General features: G+C 46.8%; 1 protein-coding gene across 29 annotated transcripts in view; it reads right to left on the bottom strand.

The window, feature by feature from the left end:
* LOC122677200 (phosphodiesterase 4D interacting protein) overlaps positions 1-20,050 on the bottom strand; it is a 236,882-nt gene that overhangs the window by 19,653 nt on the left and 197,179 nt on the right. For 10 of the 29 annotated variants that reach the window (XR_006335731.1, XM_043877092.1, XM_043877114.1 and 7 more), the window contains 13 exons: positions 19,311-19,543; positions 16,110-16,545; positions 14,928-15,120; positions 13,689-13,808; positions 12,001-12,529; positions 10,313-10,548; positions 9,260-9,311; positions 7,949-8,172; positions 7,178-7,330; positions 5,027-5,212; positions 1,979-2,230; positions 931-1,062; positions 133-252 (listed from right to left, as the gene is read on the bottom strand). Coding sequence is in view for 28 of the 29 variants with exons in the window: in XM_043877092.1 (XP_043733027.1) it covers positions 133-252; positions 931-1,062; positions 1,979-2,230; positions 5,027-5,212; positions 7,178-7,330; positions 7,949-8,172; positions 9,260-9,311; positions 10,313-10,548; positions 12,001-12,529; positions 13,689-13,808; positions 14,928-15,120; positions 16,110-16,545; positions 19,311-19,543 (2,866 nt within the window). In the remaining variant the exon portion in view is untranslated. The remainder of the gene's footprint in view (positions 1-132; positions 253-930; positions 1,063-1,978; positions 2,231-5,026; positions 5,213-7,177; positions 7,331-7,948; positions 8,173-9,259; positions 9,312-10,312; positions 10,549-12,000; positions 12,530-13,688; positions 13,809-14,927; positions 15,121-16,109; positions 16,546-19,310; positions 19,544-20,050) is intronic. The other 19 variants (XM_043877115.1, XM_043877116.1, XM_043877102.1 and 16 more) reach the window with 6 other exon arrangements.

Raw genomic sequence — 20,050 nt, forward strand, 5'->3', positions numbered from 1 at the left:
GAGTTTGGTGTTGGTGGGTCTGAGTAGCTCTGTTCTCTCTACCTTCTCTCTTTGCTTCTCCAATTGGTGATGGGTGTGCCAGGGAAGAAAGGGATACAACACTGACCACAGTTTGTGGATTTTGGCACTCACCTCTGGAAACATGACTGAGCTGAGCCTGAAGCCTGTGGTTTTCTTCCCTAAGGACTCTGTTCTCATTGGAGAGCTGAGGTGTGGATTCCAGGCCCAGACTGTAGAAGCTAGAGGTTGAGCCTGTCCGGGGAAGTGCAAGCAGGTAAGTCACATATTTGTGCAACAGAGGATCTCTGTTTGCTCATTCTCTGTCTCTAAAGACACTGTCCCAACCCAGCAGAAAACCCCAAGGACTCGTGTCCTGGTGGGACGAAGTCTGCTGGGCTGAATGCCTGGCTTTCCTGTGGCTCCTCTGCATGGGTTCTTTGCATGCCTCTCATGTGCCCTGGGTGAGCTATGCAGGAGGCTCTATTCCCTAAATAGACAGGTCAAGGGTGTTTGGAAAGGCCTGCCTCCCAGTGTTAGCAGCCTGGGGGAGGGAAGGAGGAGTATGGCCAGGAAGGCCACCTTGGTGAGCAGTTGTGGGAGGCCTTGCAGACCTGGCTCCACCACATGCCAATCACAGAACCAGGGCACAGAAGTCAGCAGGCAGCAAATGAGCAGCTTTAGCGTGAATGAGAAGTCAGAGGATTCTGGGGACCAGATCTGGTTAGATCTGCAGTGAGGAGAGTTACTCTCTGAGGTCAGATACAGCAACAAAGGGAGGGGAATGGTCCTTGCCTGCTGCCTTGCTGACTGTAAGGAGCAAGTAGAGGAAAGCAGACCACAGTGCTTTGAAATCTGTGACACTCTTCTCTAGGGCAACCTTCAGATTCTCCCTAATTAGTCCGGAAATAGGAGGCCCTGGGCCTCTCCTACCGCTTTCTCGGGTGGTGGAGCTGAGCCTGTGTTCCAGCTGCTCCCGCAGGCGGTCGTTAATGCAGATGGACTCCTCCAGGCGCTGGCGCAGGTTCCGGATTTCACCAAGATGTTCCTCTAGCAGGTCAGCCCCTGCAGCCACCCAGGAGGACAGGAAAAGGGAGATGGAGCATCCTGGGGCTATCTACTAGTGGGGCCCACTAGGGGGGCTCTGCCAGGGGCCTCTCAGCAAGATCCCTAAACATCACTGTCCTCTCTCATGGGCATATGGAAGCTCAGGTGACTTTGTTTAAAGAGTGAATTGGCTCCACCAAGATGTATACACACACACACACACTGGAAAATTACTCAGCCATAACAAATAATGAAATAATGCCATTGCAGCAACATGAATGGACTTAGAGATTGTCATACTGAGTGAAGTCAGAGAAGGAGAAATATCGTATGATATCCCTTATATGTAGCTTCTAAAAAGAAATGATACAAATGAACTTACTTACAAAACAGAAAGAGACTCACAAACTTATGGTGGCCAGGGAGAAGGTTGGGGGAAAGAGACAGGGCATTTGGGATGGACATGTACACACTGCTATATTTAAAATGGATAACAAACAAGGACCTACTACATAGCACATAGAACTCTGTTCATGTTATGTGGCAGCCTGGATGGGAGAGGAGTTTGAGGGAGAATGGGTACATGTATATGTATCACTGAGTCCCTTTGCTGTTCATCTGAAACTATCACAACATTGTTAATATTGTTAATTGTTAAAAATTAACAATTGTAAACAATTAACAACTGTTAATTGTTTTGGCCCAATAACAAAAAAAAGGTTTAAAATTAAATAACCCATCACTTTTACCCTAAAAAAAGAGTAATTTGGCTTCAAACACAGGACAGCTGGTGCTAAGCAAGCCCCATGGGCCCCTCCCATGTAGGGGTACATGTAAGGGAGTTGTAAGTGTACAGTTACCAGGGTAACTGGTAAATGTAAGAGGTTTCATATGGTTTAGAGAAAACAATTGACCCGCTCAGCTTTGTGTTTACCTGTGGGCTTGGATTGAAGCTGGTACATGGAGGAGCCTGAGGATAGGTCCCCGGATACACTCCCTTTCTGAGGCCTCATCATGTCCCACTGGCCACTGCTGCCCAGGTACCCAGGCTCCAGGATTCTGCCCAGTTCCGTGGTGCTCGTCAGAGGACAGAGGGGCTGGGTAGGGTTAAGGTAGTGGGAAGGTCTGGCTTCTGTATGGTTGGTTGGCAATGTGGCTGGGGAAGCAGGATGAACACTGGTGACACCTAGGCAGAAGGAAACATGAGAAGCAGTCGCAGAACAGAAGGATCAGCCAGGAAACGTGTGATTGTGAAGAACAGACACTAAAGGGGGCACACAGGTTGAGATCCCAGTTGGCTGCGGAATACCAGCGAGATGAAGACTTCCACCCTAGAAGCTATGACTTTCACCCCTAGTATTTGCCAGCATGAGACACAAGAGCTAGGGCATGAATAAAGCATCATAAAGTCACCCAGGTACACAAAAGGAAAGTCCTGTGGCCCTAATCCTGGCTCCTATGGTAATGCCTCATGATGGAGTCCAGGGCAGTTCCTGGGTAGAACTCACTGGGAAAGTCAGAGGTTAAGAGTGTGATGGGCCATAGCACTGAGCACACCTGTGAACAGGAATATTTGTGTTCCTGTGAGTATTTGCTGTTCCGGAAGCTGAAGTGCCAGTTTTTCCAGTTTTCCTTTGGGGTTGTCAGAAGAGGAAGGGAGCATAAATCCAGCTAGAATGGTGGCCCCAGTCACTCCAGAGTGAACGTTTTGCTGAGGTTGGGGGAGGTTCTGTATAAGGTAAGGGGTGATTTGAATCTTACTCAACATGACTCAAGGAACTGAAATGTCATCACTTGTGTCTGAAGAGTCATGAACACTCTCCCATGGGGGTGACCTTTCATTTCATAGGCTGATGCTTTCACAGATCCTGTGAAATCATGGGCCTTCCCATCATCTCCGCTTCTATTGAAAAATAATCCCAGCTGTGTGAGAGAAAGAGGTGAACCAGAGAAAAAGGTGAACCAGCTATAGTTTAGGATATTCACATTTAGAAGACTGCTTTCTTCCAGGGATTATTGACATGAGCAACAGAGTAAACAGGTAGCTCTGCCTAAGAAATAGGAGTGAGGAGTGAGGTCCTGGATTCTTCCAACCAAGCCAACCCCCTTTGAGGGATTAATGTAGTTGGCAGTTGCCAATTTTTATCCTTGTTTATAACTGCTGTCAAATTTGGCTACATTCTTGAATCATCTGAGACAATGTAAAAACAAGTACCTGTGCCTGGTTCCCGAGAGATCTGACCTTAATTGGGATGTGGTACAGCTTGGGTACTGAATGTTTTAAAATCATCCTAGCTGATTCTAACAGGCAGGAAAGTTTGAGAAGTATTGTCAAGTATCTCCCCTTCCCCAATTTGAAAAATACTAGATATTCATTAGGACCACTGGAAATTAAGGAGGGGGATGAAAAGTGTAAGCATCCAAATTACAGTCCAGGATTTAAAAGAGATGTGACTCCCTACCTTATCCACACCTCTTTCAACCCCAACCCCACACAAGGCAAAGGGGGAAATCAGTGGTTGCTGACACTCAGCTTACTTTCTCACCAAGGTCGTAGGAGGCTTCACATCTGTCAGTAACAGGGATCAGTAGTTTCATGTTCCAGTCTCCCCGGCCACATAATACAGAGCACATGCCCTAAACCATGCTAAAACACCAGACAGACACTTGCACAAGAAGATTGTAGCTCCACAGAGACCTGAGAAGCTGCCATGCACCACGATCCACTCAGAAGCTTGGTTTAAAGCAAAGGAGGAGAGCTGACGAGCTCCTCGGAGAGGGCTGTGCTTGACAAGGCAAAGAAAGGACTACAGCCTTCCTCGCCAAGGCTGGACCATCCAAAGTCTGGCCCATGGAACAGACTGGTTGTGACTCCAGTTCAACCCGCATCAGCAGACTGTTTCATGCCCAGTGCTCTCCTTCCTGCCTTTCCCTTTGGGCAAAGACAATTTGACGATGTGGAAAGATGAAGGAAAAGGAAGTGAGGAAAAGAAAAGTAGTCTAGTGAACACTCTTGCCTTTCGGCATGGAACAGATTTGTTACCCATCAATTGTTGGTTCCAGATCTGCTATGGTAGCATGGTAGCAAGTTCTAGGTCAGAGAGAATAGCACCTTCCTGTCATCTCTAAAGACAGAAAAGAGTTTTGCAAGGGGCCTCCAGCGTTGCTCAGCTGAGCTCAGCCTGTGCTCTCAGCAGGACCGTAACAAAACCATTCTAGATGGAGAAGGTATAATGGAAACATGGAACCAGGAGCAGAAGATCCAAACTCAAGCCCATTTCTCCCCCTTACTAGTGACCTTGATCAAGCAACCTCACTTCCTGAGTTTTAGTTCTCTGCCCTGGCTCTGTCACACAAGGTAAGCCCATGTTCACGTTGGTAGGTACTTAGATTGCTATACCTGTGTAACACTGGTAGCAGAAGGTAGCCTTTTAGACCTCACTGCCTGCTGAAAGGAACATGTGCAGACTCTCCTTAAAAATGATCTCAGTCTAGCTGGAAATCAAACTAATGTTAGAGTAGACAGTGTATCCAATTTCAAGGGTACTAATGAAGTCTAAATGGGGCTCAAGGTGTACACATTCTCAGCTGTGGTCTTAGGTCATTGGACACTCTCTGTATGGTGACCCTACCATCAATCTCTGGCCCATCCAAGCTCTTCTTTACAGGCACAGACCATGGTTACAAGGTAATTTCAAATTGCTTTCTAGTTTTTTTTAAAGCACTACTAGAGGGCAAATTCATCATGTGAAGTTCTTTTCTTATTTCACATAGGTGGATAGTTAGTTACAAACACACACATGAGAAAGATAACAGCAAATGTATTTCCAAAAACAGCAAGCGCAGCTCTCCCTCAATCGTCCACTGATAGCGTGTACCCCTGTGTTATTTTTAAAACTCTGCCATCCAGCCAAAGCCATGCAGAGACACACAGTGTGGGTCCACCATTCGCAAGCACACAAATGCAGCAGGAAGTGCTCACTTTCTCCTAACTGCTTCCGCAGCATCTGCAGCTCCTGCTGAGCCTCCGCCAAGGAGACCATGGGTGTCTCAGAGCAGCCAGGGAGGGGAGGGCCAGCAGAGCTGAAGGGCAGGAAGCTGGGTGGAGCTGAGGGCAGTGGCGCCTGGGGAAGGCTAACCAGCGTGGGTATGGATTGGAAATGAAGGCCTAGAAACAGAAAGTGAGGGAGAAAGGACATAAGTCATTAGACCAAAAGGGAGAGAAAAGAATGGGTGAAAGATTGAGAAGGTGAAACTATTTCCTGACCAGGTGTCTCCTTGGGGAGTGTCTGTCATTCAATGTGGCGTTGACTAAGATGGCCAAGGGGGAAGATAGCTATCCAAGATGCTGGCTTATCTCACCCCGTCCTTCTCCCCTGCCAGGGCTATTCTGCATTCACATTCTATGCTCATCTTGAAAACAATTGGTTATAAAAAGGCAAGGTAGCATTACCATAGCTCAGGCAGCCATGAGAGCCCCATCCTAGCCATGTAGGCATGGCAGGTCAGGATGGCTCTGCCTGAATGCTCTCAGGAGCCCTGGGGTGCCGCTGCCAGCATGGGCCAGTCCTGGCCACTGTAACAAGACTCCCCTATACCTAGAACTCCTGAAAGCAACAGGACTCACCCTGAGGAGGACAGGAGTAGACTAGGAGATTGGGGATGCTGGCATGACTAATGCATGAAATTCAAGGCTGATGGAAACAAACTTGAGAATCCAAAATCACTGTGCTCATTCACCAAAGGAAAAATAAAACCCTTGGAAAACTGACTTAGACACAGCGGCATGCAAATCTGTCTGGACATTCAAATAGTTTAAGAAAAATGCTTAACATATGTGGATTCTCCCGTCCTTGATGCAAACCTACTGAGTCATAAACTCTGGCAGAAGGGCTGGGAAAGTTTTTTAAAAAAATAAAAAAACTTCACAGGTGATCATTATGCAGCCCATCTATAGACAGGTCTTCAGGAAGCCTGGGAAGTTCTGATGTTTGAATCTCTCTCCTTTTCCTAAAAGTAGTTGAAGGGCATGTAGCCCACGGAGGGAGCAGAAACCAAGACTTCTACACTTGTGGAGACTGTTTCACACAGAAGACAGTGATCACATTCTGAATAACATCCCTTATCCCAGGATGCTGACATAGTATCAGAGCAGTACAAGATCCCTGAATTACCAAGTGACAGAGCCCAGGCCTCCTTCAGGGAGGCATTCTGATTCTAAAACCTTCGACGTTCTGCTCTTTTTAATCCCAAAGCATTCACAGAGATGTCTACAGTGCTTGGTGAATGGTTTTTCTCCATGATTTCCTGGTTTAGCTGGAAATTTTGGCCCAGAAACTTTGAGCCCAGAAAGAGTTGGACACATTCTTTTTCTTAAGATTTGGTTGACTTGCTCTCAAGAGAGAAAAAGATGGCAGAAGAAAAGTATTGTTCTTCTGTAGGCATCTCTACTGAATGCAACCTCACCACAACCACACTGAAGGCAGCCAGCCAGCCCATCTTGCTGGGAGGCAGCAGGTGAGAATAAGGTTTGCCTGTTCTGTGCCATTGCTAGTGTGGAGCTGTGATTGGATAATACACCCCCCGGTAACTAAACTGAGGCAGGTAAATGAAATATACAGCTCTGTCAGTCCAAGATATACACCATGTATATATCAAGGACTACCGACTCATTCATAAAAACATGAAAGATAATGTAATGTGAACAGAATCCCTTCTAAGGATACTGAAGCATCCTCAGTTATGAAGGAAATAGCCCCGCCATCTACAGAGGCTCCTCTGCAAATAAAATGGGGAAAACATACAAGGGAGCAGCAGATGGAAATTTCTTTTTGCTCTCTGGCTACAATAATCCTGAGAGAAACATTTTGCCTCTTTGATTCCCAGGGTGAAATGAGAGAAAGAAATGAAGATGATTCTTTTAAAATGATTAGCCAACTACTGGTCACAACTGGTATGCACATCAAAGTCTAATGTGGATTATTTATTTTTCTACAGTGAATTTAAATGGTCTCTTGATTTTTGTCTAGGATTCAAGGTATCTAAGCTCCTAATGATGCTTTTCTTGTCCCTGAAGAAAAGCCAAAGCTGAGTGAGAAGAGATGAAGCCCCTGCCCCATTGGCTAGTGCATACCTGGATGGGCCTGGCTGGCCTCCTTGGGGGGAGTCTGGGGAGCTGGGAAGCTGATGGGGTTGCCGCTGGGTTCGGCCTTAACCCCCTGAGATGAACTGGTTGCTGATGGTTTGGAAGACAGTGCAGCAGAATGACTTGAATGATGGATGGAATCTACAAAACCCATGAATGAAAGAACATGTTTGGCATTCTACAAAGAACTGGAATCTGATCTTACAATTTAACCAGGGCAGAGCCTAGTTTTCAGGGAAGGCATCAGGCACAAGCACTGTGAGCGGCTTTCATTCCTTACTTGCAGATTGCTCCTCCAGTGAGGAAAGCCACATGGGAGCTGACAGTGGGGTTCAGAGCCTGAAACCAAGAAAAAGGCTCCAAAAATAGCAGGCAAGTGCAACAGCATATGTGGACACCCAAGGAAACTCAGGGGTTCAGGAGCTGCCGCTGGCTGGAGGGATAAGACATCCCATCTTAAAGAAGGAGATCAATCAGACAGATCGTGTGCCTGTGAGGCAGTGGGGAAACAAAAGTCTCCATCCTCTTCTCACTCTCTCTGCTGTGGTTTGCCTGGTCCAGCAGCATCCAGGTGAGAGTGGAGACCCAGGGACAGGGTCAACTCGCAGAGTCAGGAGCAAAGAAAAGGTCCTGACCCACTGGGGCCTACGCTCGGCATGGTTCAGCCTGACACATGCCAAGGCATATCTATAAAGCCTGCATATAGAAGTCTCCTCTCAGCCTAGAAAAAGGTGGTTCCACTGAGAAAGTGGAGGCTACCTGAGTGACCAGGTGAAGCTTTCTTCTCCTCATAGTGTGTGTACTCGCTGGCGATGTCCATGTCAGAGCAGGCTTCCAGCTCGTCAGACAAGAAGGAGGAGCTGCTGGGAGAGCGCTGAGAGTCAGACAAGGCGTGGCTACTGCACGGCGTGAGGGAGCGGGCGTCCAGCTTGGCCTGCAGGACTTCAATCACTTTCTCCTTCTCCTGCAGCTCCCTGCTAAGCCTAGTGGGGTGAAGGAGGACAACAGGTGAGGCCAGAATCACTGGATGAGCTAGTCCTTATGAGGAAAACTACATAAGTCAAGGGGACCGTGCCCGCAAAGAATAAATGAGATTACCCATCTCTGGTTTAGGAGGGAGAAGTAGGCCGGGTGCAGAGGGTGGGGGAGCAAGAGGTGCCCAGTGCACTGGCCACACGATACGCTGAGGACTTGCCGGGGCTCAGCCAGCCGTCTAAGGCACTGCTGCTCCAAGCGTGGTCCCCAGGACAGCTGGAGTCCGAGAACTGCTGGTTCCCGGTCTCCAACAAGATAAGTACAGAAATGGACGGTGAGCACTGGGAAACACAGCAGTGTGGCATTCTCACAACATCCAAGAGTACGTAAGTGGAATCATCTGGCTGATTAAGGTACAGACCATGTGTGTGTCTATGATAGATTAGAGATAAAAACAAAGTCCTTTGTCCTTCACCACAGATATTTTGAGCAGTCCTGAGTGGTCTAAAGCATACTCGTGACACAAGGGGATTTGAACTAGTAACTACAAAGAACTCTAAGCCTGAATTTTATTGCACATAATAAGAAAATAGCAGTGACACATTTGAAAAGTGGTTTCCAAGGCACTGTAGCCTCCCAAGATCTGCAACATTGAGGAATTTTGTTAGGAACTGTAATACAATTCTTTTTTTCCCAAGGAAACTGTGTGGCCACTAAACTAGCTGCTAACTCAACTTGGGGGTAAGCCAACTTGGCAAAAAGCACACCATGTATTTAAACACAGAGTCGGGGAGCAGAGGAGATCCCTGGGGTGCCAAGGACCCTTGAAATCTGGTAAGTTTACTTTTAGGTCAGACTGACTCTAGCTTACTAAGCCTGGAGAATTATTATACAAATAGAAGTCAATAGAATTATATCAAAAGAGTGTAAGGAATTAGGCTAAAAAGAACAGGAAGATGTTTCATGAACAAATGAATTCATTACAATCAGTATTTTCCAAACCTCTCCCCCCAACTTCTGATTTGTGAAGTTGTAGCCCTTCTTGATCCCTTAGGCCTTGTTCCCAATTACTTTTCCAGATTCTATTTGAATTACCTCAGAGCTAGTGGCTCAAGTCCAGCTTGATCTTTCTCACTTTTATGATCCTCTGCAAACCAAATTCAGAAAGAAACAGTAAGAAATTAAACAGGTCTCACTTTACACATTACAAGTGCAGGAGTCTATTCGAGTACAAAATAGTGACCACTCTATGTGTGGTCAGGATATGTGGGAGAATTACTCTGGGAGACCTCAGGCTGCATCTTTAGAGAACAGACCTGCAAGATCTCCAGCGCTCACCAGGCAGAACTTCCCTGACCTGGTGATCACCATCATGACTGCCTCTGCCCCAAATCAACACAAAAAAAGTTTAGGCACTTGGCCAGATTCCCTCCACAACATACCAGGCTCCAAGCCTGCCACAGAATGACTCCCAGTGAGAGCTCTGTGTCCCCTCCCAGCTTTCACGTAGAACCTGCTCTTGCTTTGAGGAAGTGACCAACAGTCCTGTCCCACCACCGCACCTGCTACTGGGATGTGGGCTGGTTGGCCCCCAAGGCTGCTCCTGCTGTGCCCCCTCGGGTGCTCTCAGGAAATTCTAAGTTAAAGGCTGTAACGGGGACCAATATTCCTAGCCTGTGTATACTGTGACGTTCAGTCCTTTATCTCTATTTGAATTATATTCATATATGATGCCAGGCAATAGGCGAAGAAACAAGAGATGTCAAAAGGTAAGTCATTTGCCCAAAGAAACTGAATGGTAGCATCAGGCTAGAGCTTGTCTGCAGTTCTCGATGCAGGGCTCTTCTTATTACCATGAGGTCCTCCCATCCCTCCTCCCTTTCTCCCCCAACACTGGGTGAACTCAGCCTCCTTTCCCAAAGGGCACATTCCATAAATGATCACGTTTCTACAGTTGTAATCACGGCCTCTCTGACGCTCTGGTTCCTCCTCTGTGTGGCCCACTGGCCAGTCCTGATCCCATAACGGCCCCCAGGAATGAAGTAGAAGCAGGACTTGGGTTAACAGCTGTGGTGGAGGTGAGGCGGCCACCTGGGGCTAGGCTCTGGGAGTGAATGAGATGGTCCCAAAGCCATGAGGCCAACTTACTGGTGCTGAGTTTGCTGGTGAGCCTTTCTGTCAGCTGGCTGCCCTGGGCGAGGTGCTCCCGGAAGCTCTGTCCCAGGTAGTAGTCAATGTCATTGCTCCTTAGGAGGTCCTCGAAAGACTTTACTGTGTCTTTCGAGTGCTGGGTGAGAAGATAACAGATACCTCTCCCTTCCCGTATTTTCTGACGTAGGTAGGATAGTTCTCGGGCCTGGTCCTGAATCAGGGAATCATATTTCCTGTTGGATGAAAGAAGAGGAAAGAGTAAGAATGGAAAATTAAGCTATGGGGGCTTCTGTAGAGATTTCTGTAAGAGCATCTCTAAGAATTCCTCAGTTTATGCTGAATTCTGGCACCAAAACCAAAGGATGTATTTAAGAGTAAATTCTGACAAACTTGCATCAAACAACATGGTAGACACCATTCCTCCACTGTTTAATATACATTAGTCATGTGCCAAGAGTGAAAAATAAGTTCTGTGGGGGTAAATACAGTGCTGTATTTTGCTTCCCTTACAGCACCAATATAGTGTAGACTTATAGTTGATAACAAATGCTAAATACATTTATTAAGTAGGTACTCAATAAATACTAAAAATCCAAATAAATCCTTTCATGTCTTCTACTTCAAAGACCATCTACATTATGGCAGGCTGTATTCTGCAAAGATGGCCGTTACTGAAGCTCGCATTCCACACGCTTGGCTACAGTGCGGCTGTGCCCCTTTCATCATCAGGTAGAAGTCATTCTCTACCTCCTCAAATCTGCGTGGGCTCTGCGACCACCTTGACCAAGACCACACAGTGCAGGTGACACTGCGCCAGGAGTCACTCTTAATTCACCTGGCAACTTTTTCTTCCCAACTCTTGGAAGCCAGCTACCACGCTGAAGTGAAACCACCCTGAGACCACCACTATGAGAGGCCCAGGCCAGGAGGAAAGGCCCCAGAAGACAGGAAGCCACATGGAGAAAGAGAGAAGCCAGGGAGCACTGTGTCGCCAGACATGTGCATGAAGAAGCCATGTCTAGCCAGACATCTCAGTGACTCCAGCCCCAGCCATCATCTGATGGCATGAGAGACCCCAAGTGAGAGCTACCCCAACTAAGCCCAGCCAATCCACATAAATTACTGTTTGAATCCCCTACTTTGGGGTGGTTTGTTACTCAGCATAGATAACCTAGATACCGAGATGGACATCTAGTCCAGTGTTTTTCAACACAAAGTATCAATAACAATAATAATTATGGCAAATAGGGTTGAGAGCTTTAATATGTGCTAGGCATTATTATAAGCACTTGGATTAATTCATTTAAACCTAATAACCACCCTTTGAGATAGGTTTTCTTACTATCCTCATTTAATAGATAAAGAAAGAGGCTCAGAAAGACTAAGGAGGTTTGCACAGCCTGTAAGTACTGGAGCTTGGATTCAAACCCAGGAAGTCTGCCTCCCATTTTACTACTTATATGTCCTGTCACTGTATGAAAACATTCCTAAGAGGAAATCCCAGGGACCTGGTATTTCCCAGCAGGGGTCATGTGTCCCTTCTTAACACCCAGGGCTACCATTGAAATAGGTCCTTCTCTGACGGCCCCAATGGGTTCTCTCTTCTACCTGCCTGGGCTTCCCTATTTCACACATAAACTTAGACATCTTCAATCAAGCAGTGACCCACAGAGCACCCTCCTTACCCAGGCCACGAGGCAGATCTCAGCTCCTCAGCCAGCTTCCCTTCTGTCCCAGTTTTTGGGAGCTGGGCTTCTAGCTGGGACACCCTCTGGATCAGACTCTCCAGATCCTTTTTAGCCTGAAGCCCTGGAGGGTAGAAAGCCCCAGTACCATCAGACAGCCACCCCTCGTCCTCATCAGTGACACTATGTGGTGAGGATCCCTCGAGGGCACCAACAGCCTTCAGCTTTCGGGGTCTCTCCAGACTAGATGAATAATCGCTTGTAACTGAGAGGGACCGAACCCGGCTCTTCAGGTTCTGAATGACCTTGTTGGCGTTCTGCAGCTGGGCCTTCAGATCTTTGATGTCCTTACGTAGGACAGAGATGTTTTCTGACTTTCCGTATGCCCGGAGCTCCTCCTGTTTCCCTGGTTGGCTCTCCGAGGGCTTCTTCCCAGGAGGGCTGGCCATTGTGGAGCCCAGGTGTCCCTGCTCGGAGCACAGCCCCTCCATCAAGACTGTTTCCCTGAGGCTGTCGTGCTCCTCACACTCTGAGAAAAGACAAAGACATCCTCCTGAGTAAAGCTGGGCATGCTGCTGAGGCCATGCCCTTCGAGGTCTTGAGGACAATAATTACTAGAGCAAAATTTAAAGCAGTACTTTATTCAGCCCTGGCACTGTATTAGCCTCCAAATGCCATATTTCTTGTCCTCCCAAGAGCCCTGCAAATCAGGTGTGGTCACCTTCTATTTTACTCAGGGTTTTTCTCCTCAATTTCAATTTGGTGGATGCCCCTATAGCTATAGTGCTTTTAAAACAGAAAAACACTTTTTTTAGATGCATAGTTTGCATATCCACCTGATAGTTCAGCTGGTATCTGCCTGCAATGCAGGAGACCCTGGTTTGATTCCTGGGTCAGGAAGATCCGCTGAAGAAGGGATAGGCTACCCACTCCAGTATTCTTGGGCTTTCCTTGTGGCTCAGCTGGTAAAGAATCCGCCTGCAAGGTGGGAGACCTGGGTTCTTCTATCCCCGGGTTGGGAAGATCCCCTGGAGAAGGGAAAGGCTACCCATTCCAGTATTCTGGCCTGGAGAATTCTATGGACTGTATAGTCCATGGGGTCGCAAAGAGTTGGACATGACTGAGCAACTTTCATTCACTTACTCAAAGCTCATTCGATCTTCTCATTAATAAATAGACTTTATCATTTTTTTTCCTGGTGGTTCAGATGGTATAGAATCTGCCTGCAATGCAGGAGACCGGGTTTGATCCCTGGGTTGGGAAGATCCTCTCAAGAAAGGAATGGCAACCCACTCCAGTATTCTTGCCTGGAGAATTCCATGGACAGAGGAGCCTGGCGGGCTGCAGTCCATGAGGTCACAGAGTCAGATACAACTGAGCGAGTAACACATACACAGTATTTTTCTAAAATAATCAGTTAAATAGAACATTTTTTTTTTTAAGTTCGTGCTGAAAAATTTTTTTAAACAGGCAGCATGTTGAAAACTATTTGTAAAAATTTAAACTCACACTCAGCCTCATTTTGGCCATGAGTTCTCCAAACTTTCTGTCCCCCTCTGTCCTGTGTCCCCTTCAGTCTACTGCACCCCTCAGCCCTGCTCCTCATCAGATGTGGGGGTGGCCAGCAGCACCCAAATGTGAAGGCTGCCCCTAGCTGGGGAGGGCGAGCCCCACACCCGTGCTCTCACCAGGGCTGGTGCTCTCCTCCCGCTCAGCCTCGTTCTCGCTTCGGCCACAGGTCTCATAGCCCAGGTCCTGGAGGTCCACCTGCACCTGCTTGCTGTCCTGCTTCACTGATGATCCACCTGCTTGGGAACAGACAGCGGGTGCTACAGAGGATCTAAATTTCCCACATACACTCTCATCCTCAGCAGCATGCACCCTGGCCCTTGGGGAGGTCCAGAGTGGGACCAGAGTGGGATAGACGTTTCTTTGGACTGAGGTGAGAGAAGAAACATCTGCTCCAGGCAGCAGGACCTCTCTCCACCAGGTGAGCTTGTTCCCCATTGGTGATCCTACCTACAGATAACCTGGGCTTCCCTGGGACCAGACATGTTTAAGTCAGACATCGCATACTATCAACTCTACAAGCCCCAGGGAAACTAGCAAATGCTTTCTTCATGGGGGCTCAGGGAATGTTTGAATGGAGTAGAACTAATTCAGAGTATCAAAGACACCAAGATCTGCACTATTCTGTAAGTGTTATAAATGTGACTGTTTTATGTTAAACTGATAAAAACTAAATAAAACTTTAAATCCCCACATTGAATTAGCTACATTTCATGTTCTCCATAACCACATGTGACGTAGATACAGAACATTTATGTCACTGCAGAAGTTCTATGAGAAAGCACTGATTCTAGACCAACAACGATGATATACTTTTGAAGAGTCTAATGTGGTGAAAAGAGGAGCAGAAGAGAAACAACCAACATATGTTGAGAGAGGTAAGGCAGTTTGCTGACTGTACCAGAAATCAGTGAGGCTAGATGTTAGCTCATTTCCTTCCTATGCTGTCACTGCAAACTTGCTTTATTCATTTATTTGTTTCTGCCTTCTGCAAATTGAAGTTAAGTAGCCGCTGCCATGGGCTTCCCTGGTGGCTCAGTGAAGAATCCACCTGCCAAAACAGGTGATGTGGATTCGATCCCCGGGTCAGGGAGATCCCCTAGAGATGGACCTGGCAACCCACTCCAGTATTCTTGCCTGGGAAATACCAAGGACAGAAGAGCCTGGCAGGCTACAATCCATGGGCTTGTAAATGAGTTGGACACGATTTAGCGACTAAATAACAACAACAATCCACTTCCACAATGCTAAGGTCATAGTCAGGATTAAATTGGCCATGAGACTGGGAAGGAAGAGTGCAGTCTGCAAAGCATGAGCTTCTCAGGGAGAAGACAGGCGGTGGTGAACTTAAGACTTACTAAACATGACTCTGTACTTCTCCAGCTGGTTGGCCTGGGCAAAGACAGTGGCTTCTGAGATCAGCAGCTTCTCCTGGAGGTCCTGATAGCGCTGCTTGCACTGTGCCAACTGGGAGCGCAGGTGCTTCGTGGAGCCCGGGAGGCTAAACTGTGACTGCGGCCCGGGGTCATGGGTCTGGGGCTGGTCACCCAGCTGTGAAAAGAGCCAGCACAGGGTCAGGGCCCTCTGAGCTCCTCCCCAGGCAGTAGTGGCCGCTTCGCCTTGCGGGCCCTGTGTACTTCATCCATGTGTCTGTCGTTAACACTCCTCATTCCACTTGGCAGCTACTTGCTTTCCAGACTGAGCACTGGAGAGCTGGGGTGATGTTTTATTCATCTCTGTCGCTACAGCACACAGCACAGTGCCACCCGAGTCTGTGAGGAGCCCTCAGCAAATGCTTGTTCAATGGTTGAAAAGAAAAGGGGTGGAAACCTCCACTCATCTCTCCCTGCATTCCTACCCAGTTGTTCTCTCAGAGTCCTCTGCAATCCATTTTACTTAATCCTCAGCAGGCAATGGCACCCCACTCCAGTACTCTTGCCTGGAAAATCCCATGGATGGAGGAGCCTGGTGGGCTGCAGTCCATGGGGTCGCTGAGAGTAGGCCACGACTGAGCAACTTCACTTTCACTTTTGACTTTCAGGCATTGGAGAAGGAAATGGCAACCCACTCCAGTGTTTTTGCCTGAAGAATCCCAGGGACAGGGGAGCCTGGTGGGCTGCCGTCTATGGGGTTGCACAGAGTCGGATACGACTGACGCAACTTAGCAGCAGCAGCAGCCCTATATTGCATCCTATGGAACTGATCTGGTTTTGTGCCATCTTTCCCCACCATGTTGAATATCTGAAGGCCAGAGATGAAGTCTTAATGCCTGTTTCCAGTGCCTAGTGCCTAGTGTCTTGTCTGGAAAATTAAGCACTCAAATATTTATGAAAGTTAATTACTCATGTAATATTCATGAGATAATGTTGTAAAAGAAGTCTTTCTAAAGGCTGGATGTTAGGGAAACATTATCACTACTACTTGTGGTGCAAAGGTGCCCTTCTCATGGTACCTCCTGACCCACAGGGCAGACCTGCTTAAGGTAAAAATGGACATCTCCAGCCTTTCTCCAAGGGCTTTTCATCTAACCCCACACTTACTTGGTGAGCATCCGCTGTGAGGGCAGCCCCAAGGTCAAGGCTCCGGGGTCTGGGGCACGGCTTTGTGGTCACACCCTCCTCTTCTAGGCATTGGTGCTTTCCAGGAGAGTAAACCAGCTCTGTGTTCATTCTGTTGATCTCCTTGGCCAGGTGCACAAGGAGCTCAGGATTAAGCTTACTAGTGCCTTCCTTGCTGCTCAGCACCAGCTGTTCTTTGAGGAGGTTGATGATATTGCGGGCATTCTTCAGTTTTCCCTGGACCTTTCTGAATTCAGCCTGAAGGCTATTCTCATTCAGACCCCCTTTGGCAACCACAGTCTCCACCATCGCCTCGCCCTTCTCCTTGTCTTCCTCAATCTCCCATCCATCAGACATTGCTTCTCCCATCTGCTCTTTCAGCTCTGCATTCTCAAGGCAAAGGCTCAGCATGGTGTTCCTGCAAGAAACATACACAGTCAGAGGCCGGGTCTGGTCTTGGCCTCATTTCCTAAGAGCCCGGTTAACCCACAACTCAGTCCATCAGAGACTCAGAGACACCCCAGTACATGAAGTGACCCCAGAGACCTATTAAAACATCCCTTATTGTATATACAAAGAAATAAAGGCTCAGAAAGAGCAGGAGATTCCCCACACTCCCATGAATACTTGGCAGCATTATCACTAAAAATCTTCGACTCAAGATACACAGTCTACTTGTCTTTACCCACGCTTGCAACCTCAAGTTCTAATTTTCAGTTGCCTGTAGAATAAACAAGGATACTTACACTGTTAACAAAAAAGGACATTGCCTGGGAGAAATTTATTATTATGTAGACTACAGTTCTATTAATTATCATCAGTCATTTTTCAACTACTGGATGAGAAACTGGGACCTAGGAACACAGAAGAAACAAACAACACTAACCAGAATAGTAGTCAAAGGTACTTATGTTAATTAGTTGCTTTCTAGCTGGCTCCTGTGATAGGAGATCATCTTTATGAGAGCAGGGAATCTGTCTGTCCTGTTCACCCAGTGTCCCCAGAGCCTCCACAGTGCCGGCTGCACATAGAATATTCATATTTGCTGAGAAGATATAATGGGCTAAACAACTAATTTTCACCAAGATATTCTGGTTACACCCTTTCTTCCCACCAAATCCTTTACTAGGATTGGATGGAAGCAATAAAAAGTGTGGCTTTAATAAGGCAATTTACTTAAAAAGGCAATTCACTTCATTGACTTAGTGGAGTCACTGGATGCTTACATGAAATTCATAAGTGCTATGGTTAGTTCAGTGTCTGCGACTGAGAAGTTATATAATTCTGCTCTTATCAGCTGCAGACCCGAGGAATACTAACAGCAGAATCCTAGGAGGTGCTTGTTTAAAAAGCTTAAGAGCTAAGGCCTAAGAATCAACATTTTATTTAAGTTCCACAGGTGATTCTTTAGCATGTTAAATTAAGAACTGCTGACCAGATGAGACAAAGGAAGTAGCTAATTCACAGCCTGAAGGACCAGCAGTTGGCTGTGCCTCTACACTGCGTTTCTCAGAATCCTAAAGTTTTGGAATAGAGCAGAGCTTGTCTAAAGTGAATTAAGGATGAACATGGTTTAGGACATAGAAATCAGGGAGACCGTGAGAGTTTCCTCAATGGAGAAAAGGGGAACAGGTATTTTACTAAAACTGAGGTGTAACAGGGAAAGAAAGGGGCACATGTGTGGCATAAAGAATATTTAATGTTATGTCATAACTTTGTATTTGGGGGAAAACCCTGCTCTTTTCACAATACAAACTAACAAAAGCAATGCTCAACAAAATCTTCCCCAAAGAAAAGAATTACATAGAATTACGAACTACACAGTCTATCTTCTCCAGTATCAGTGGTGCTTCTATATTCAGCTGTGGGATCGAAAGAGATGTACTGTTCTCACCCATGATAGCACAACAAAGTTTACACATAAGTTTAAATCAAACTTAAGCTTTAGCTTAAGTAGAATATAAGATGAGAAATATCATGATGATTCAGAGTAAAAGAACCAGAACAAAGGATGAATGCAAGAGTATTTCAAAAAATGTTTGATAAAGTATATAGGAGAAAAGGCTTAGAATTTAATATGTGGGAGCCAGGGATCTTGCCATGGACTATTATGCAAACTTGAGCAAGTTTGCTCGAACTTTTTAGGCCTCAGTTTCCTTAACAGTAAAAAGGTATATTGTGCGAGATGTCAAAGTACTAATACTAATATTATCCTATGACTCAGGGACATTTAAGTGGCACACAATAGGCAGGGAAACTATAGGGTATGGATTATAAGCTGTTCATATGCACAGCTGTGTTCTAAACAGCAGGCCATGATGATTGTGACCCTCATGGACGAATGAGTGAGTAGATTATCCCTATGCTATCAGCATGTTTTCCAAGCTTCTTTTGGGGGCGAGGGGAAAGATTAAAGGCAGGGCCATTCTAGCCAATGAATAAGTTACTCCCCACTTTTGCAAAGTAAATAAAACAGAAGAGATGATTAAAATTGTTATTCGACAATTTAAGGATTTGTGCTGCTGAGAGACAGATGAGTGGAGGCTCTGTGTAAACCCCCCTCCTCATGGACTGTTCTGGTTCTGCATGCAGCAGTGAAGCATCTTGGGTAGCAGGAGATTCCTTACACATTCCAGTCAATTCAAAAGAGCAATACCAGTCACACAACTGGGAGATTTCCACTTGTGACAGTCATACGTATAGCAGATAATGGGCATTTTTATATTGAACTAACACCAGATTTATTTGAATAGTTCAAATGGTAATTATTGATAATCACCATTATTCAGGGCTTCCCAGGTGGCTCAGTGGTAAAGAATCCACCTGCCAATGCAGGAGATGCAAGAGACATGGGTTTGATCCCTGGGTCGGGAAGATCCCCTCGAGGAGGAAATGGCACTCACTCCAGTATTCTTGCCTGGGAAATCCCATGGACAGAGGAGCCTGGTGGGCTACAGTCCATAGCATCACAAAGAGTCAGACATGGAGCATGTATGCACACACACATGCATTATCTAGTATTATTAACTTTTCTAAGAATCTGTAGAACCATGCATGCATGGAGCCTGGGATGTGGACCAAGAAGCCCCATGGTGGCACGAATTCCTTGGCTGTAGCAATGTGGTCCCTTGGCTACAGCAGTCTCTCAATCGGCAGGCTCCTCTACTCTGGGGCATGTCCTACCTGATGTGGGCCACAGAGGAGAATCCTGCTTCCTCGATTTGAGCCTTTAGCTCCTTCAGTTCCCCCTCAGCTTTCCTCTTCTCCTCTAAGTGCCGGTGAATTTCAGCCCTCAGGTGGAGCATTTCCTCCTGAAGACCCCTGTTATTGTCTCCTCCTGTCAGAGAAGGAGGAGCAAGAGACACATTCTGGGTCTCCACAGCTGCCCGGCTTTTCTCCAACGCCACCTTGATGAGCTGAAAGAAAACCATAGTTTAAAGAAGTTAGTTCACTAAGAGGGTCTATGAGGAACATCAGAGCACAAAGGCAGCCTTTAAAAGGACCAAAAAAGGTAAACCTCCCTCCTAGGACTTTCCTAACCAAGGGTCCCTGGAGACTGGTTGCGGTGAGAGGATGCACCACACAAGCAGGGAGAATTTTTGCCACGGGCAGCAGGAAGAAATTGCAGAGGTGGGTGAGGAAAAACCACAAGCACACAACAAACTTAAAAGAAATGCAAACAGATGAGGTTTAAAGAGGACTGGAGAGTGTGGATGCTCTTGATTCTTCTCTTTCTGGGGGGACAGAGTTCCTTGGGAGCCTTCTCACGAGACAAAAAGCTTCATCAGCTCCACAATTCTAGAGTCCTTGACTGCAAAGATCATGGCTAAGATACCAGGGCTCAAAGCCTGGGGCTGGGCCTGTAACTCAGACTCTGACAAGGATGATTATGAGGCAGGATCTGGGCACACCAGAGAAATAGG

The sequence above is a fragment of the Cervus elaphus genome, chromosome 20, assembly GCF_910594005.1.
Source record: "Cervus elaphus chromosome 20, mCerEla1.1, whole genome shotgun sequence".
NCBI classification, from domain to species: Eukaryota; Metazoa; Chordata; class Mammalia; order Artiodactyla; family Cervidae; genus Cervus; species Cervus elaphus.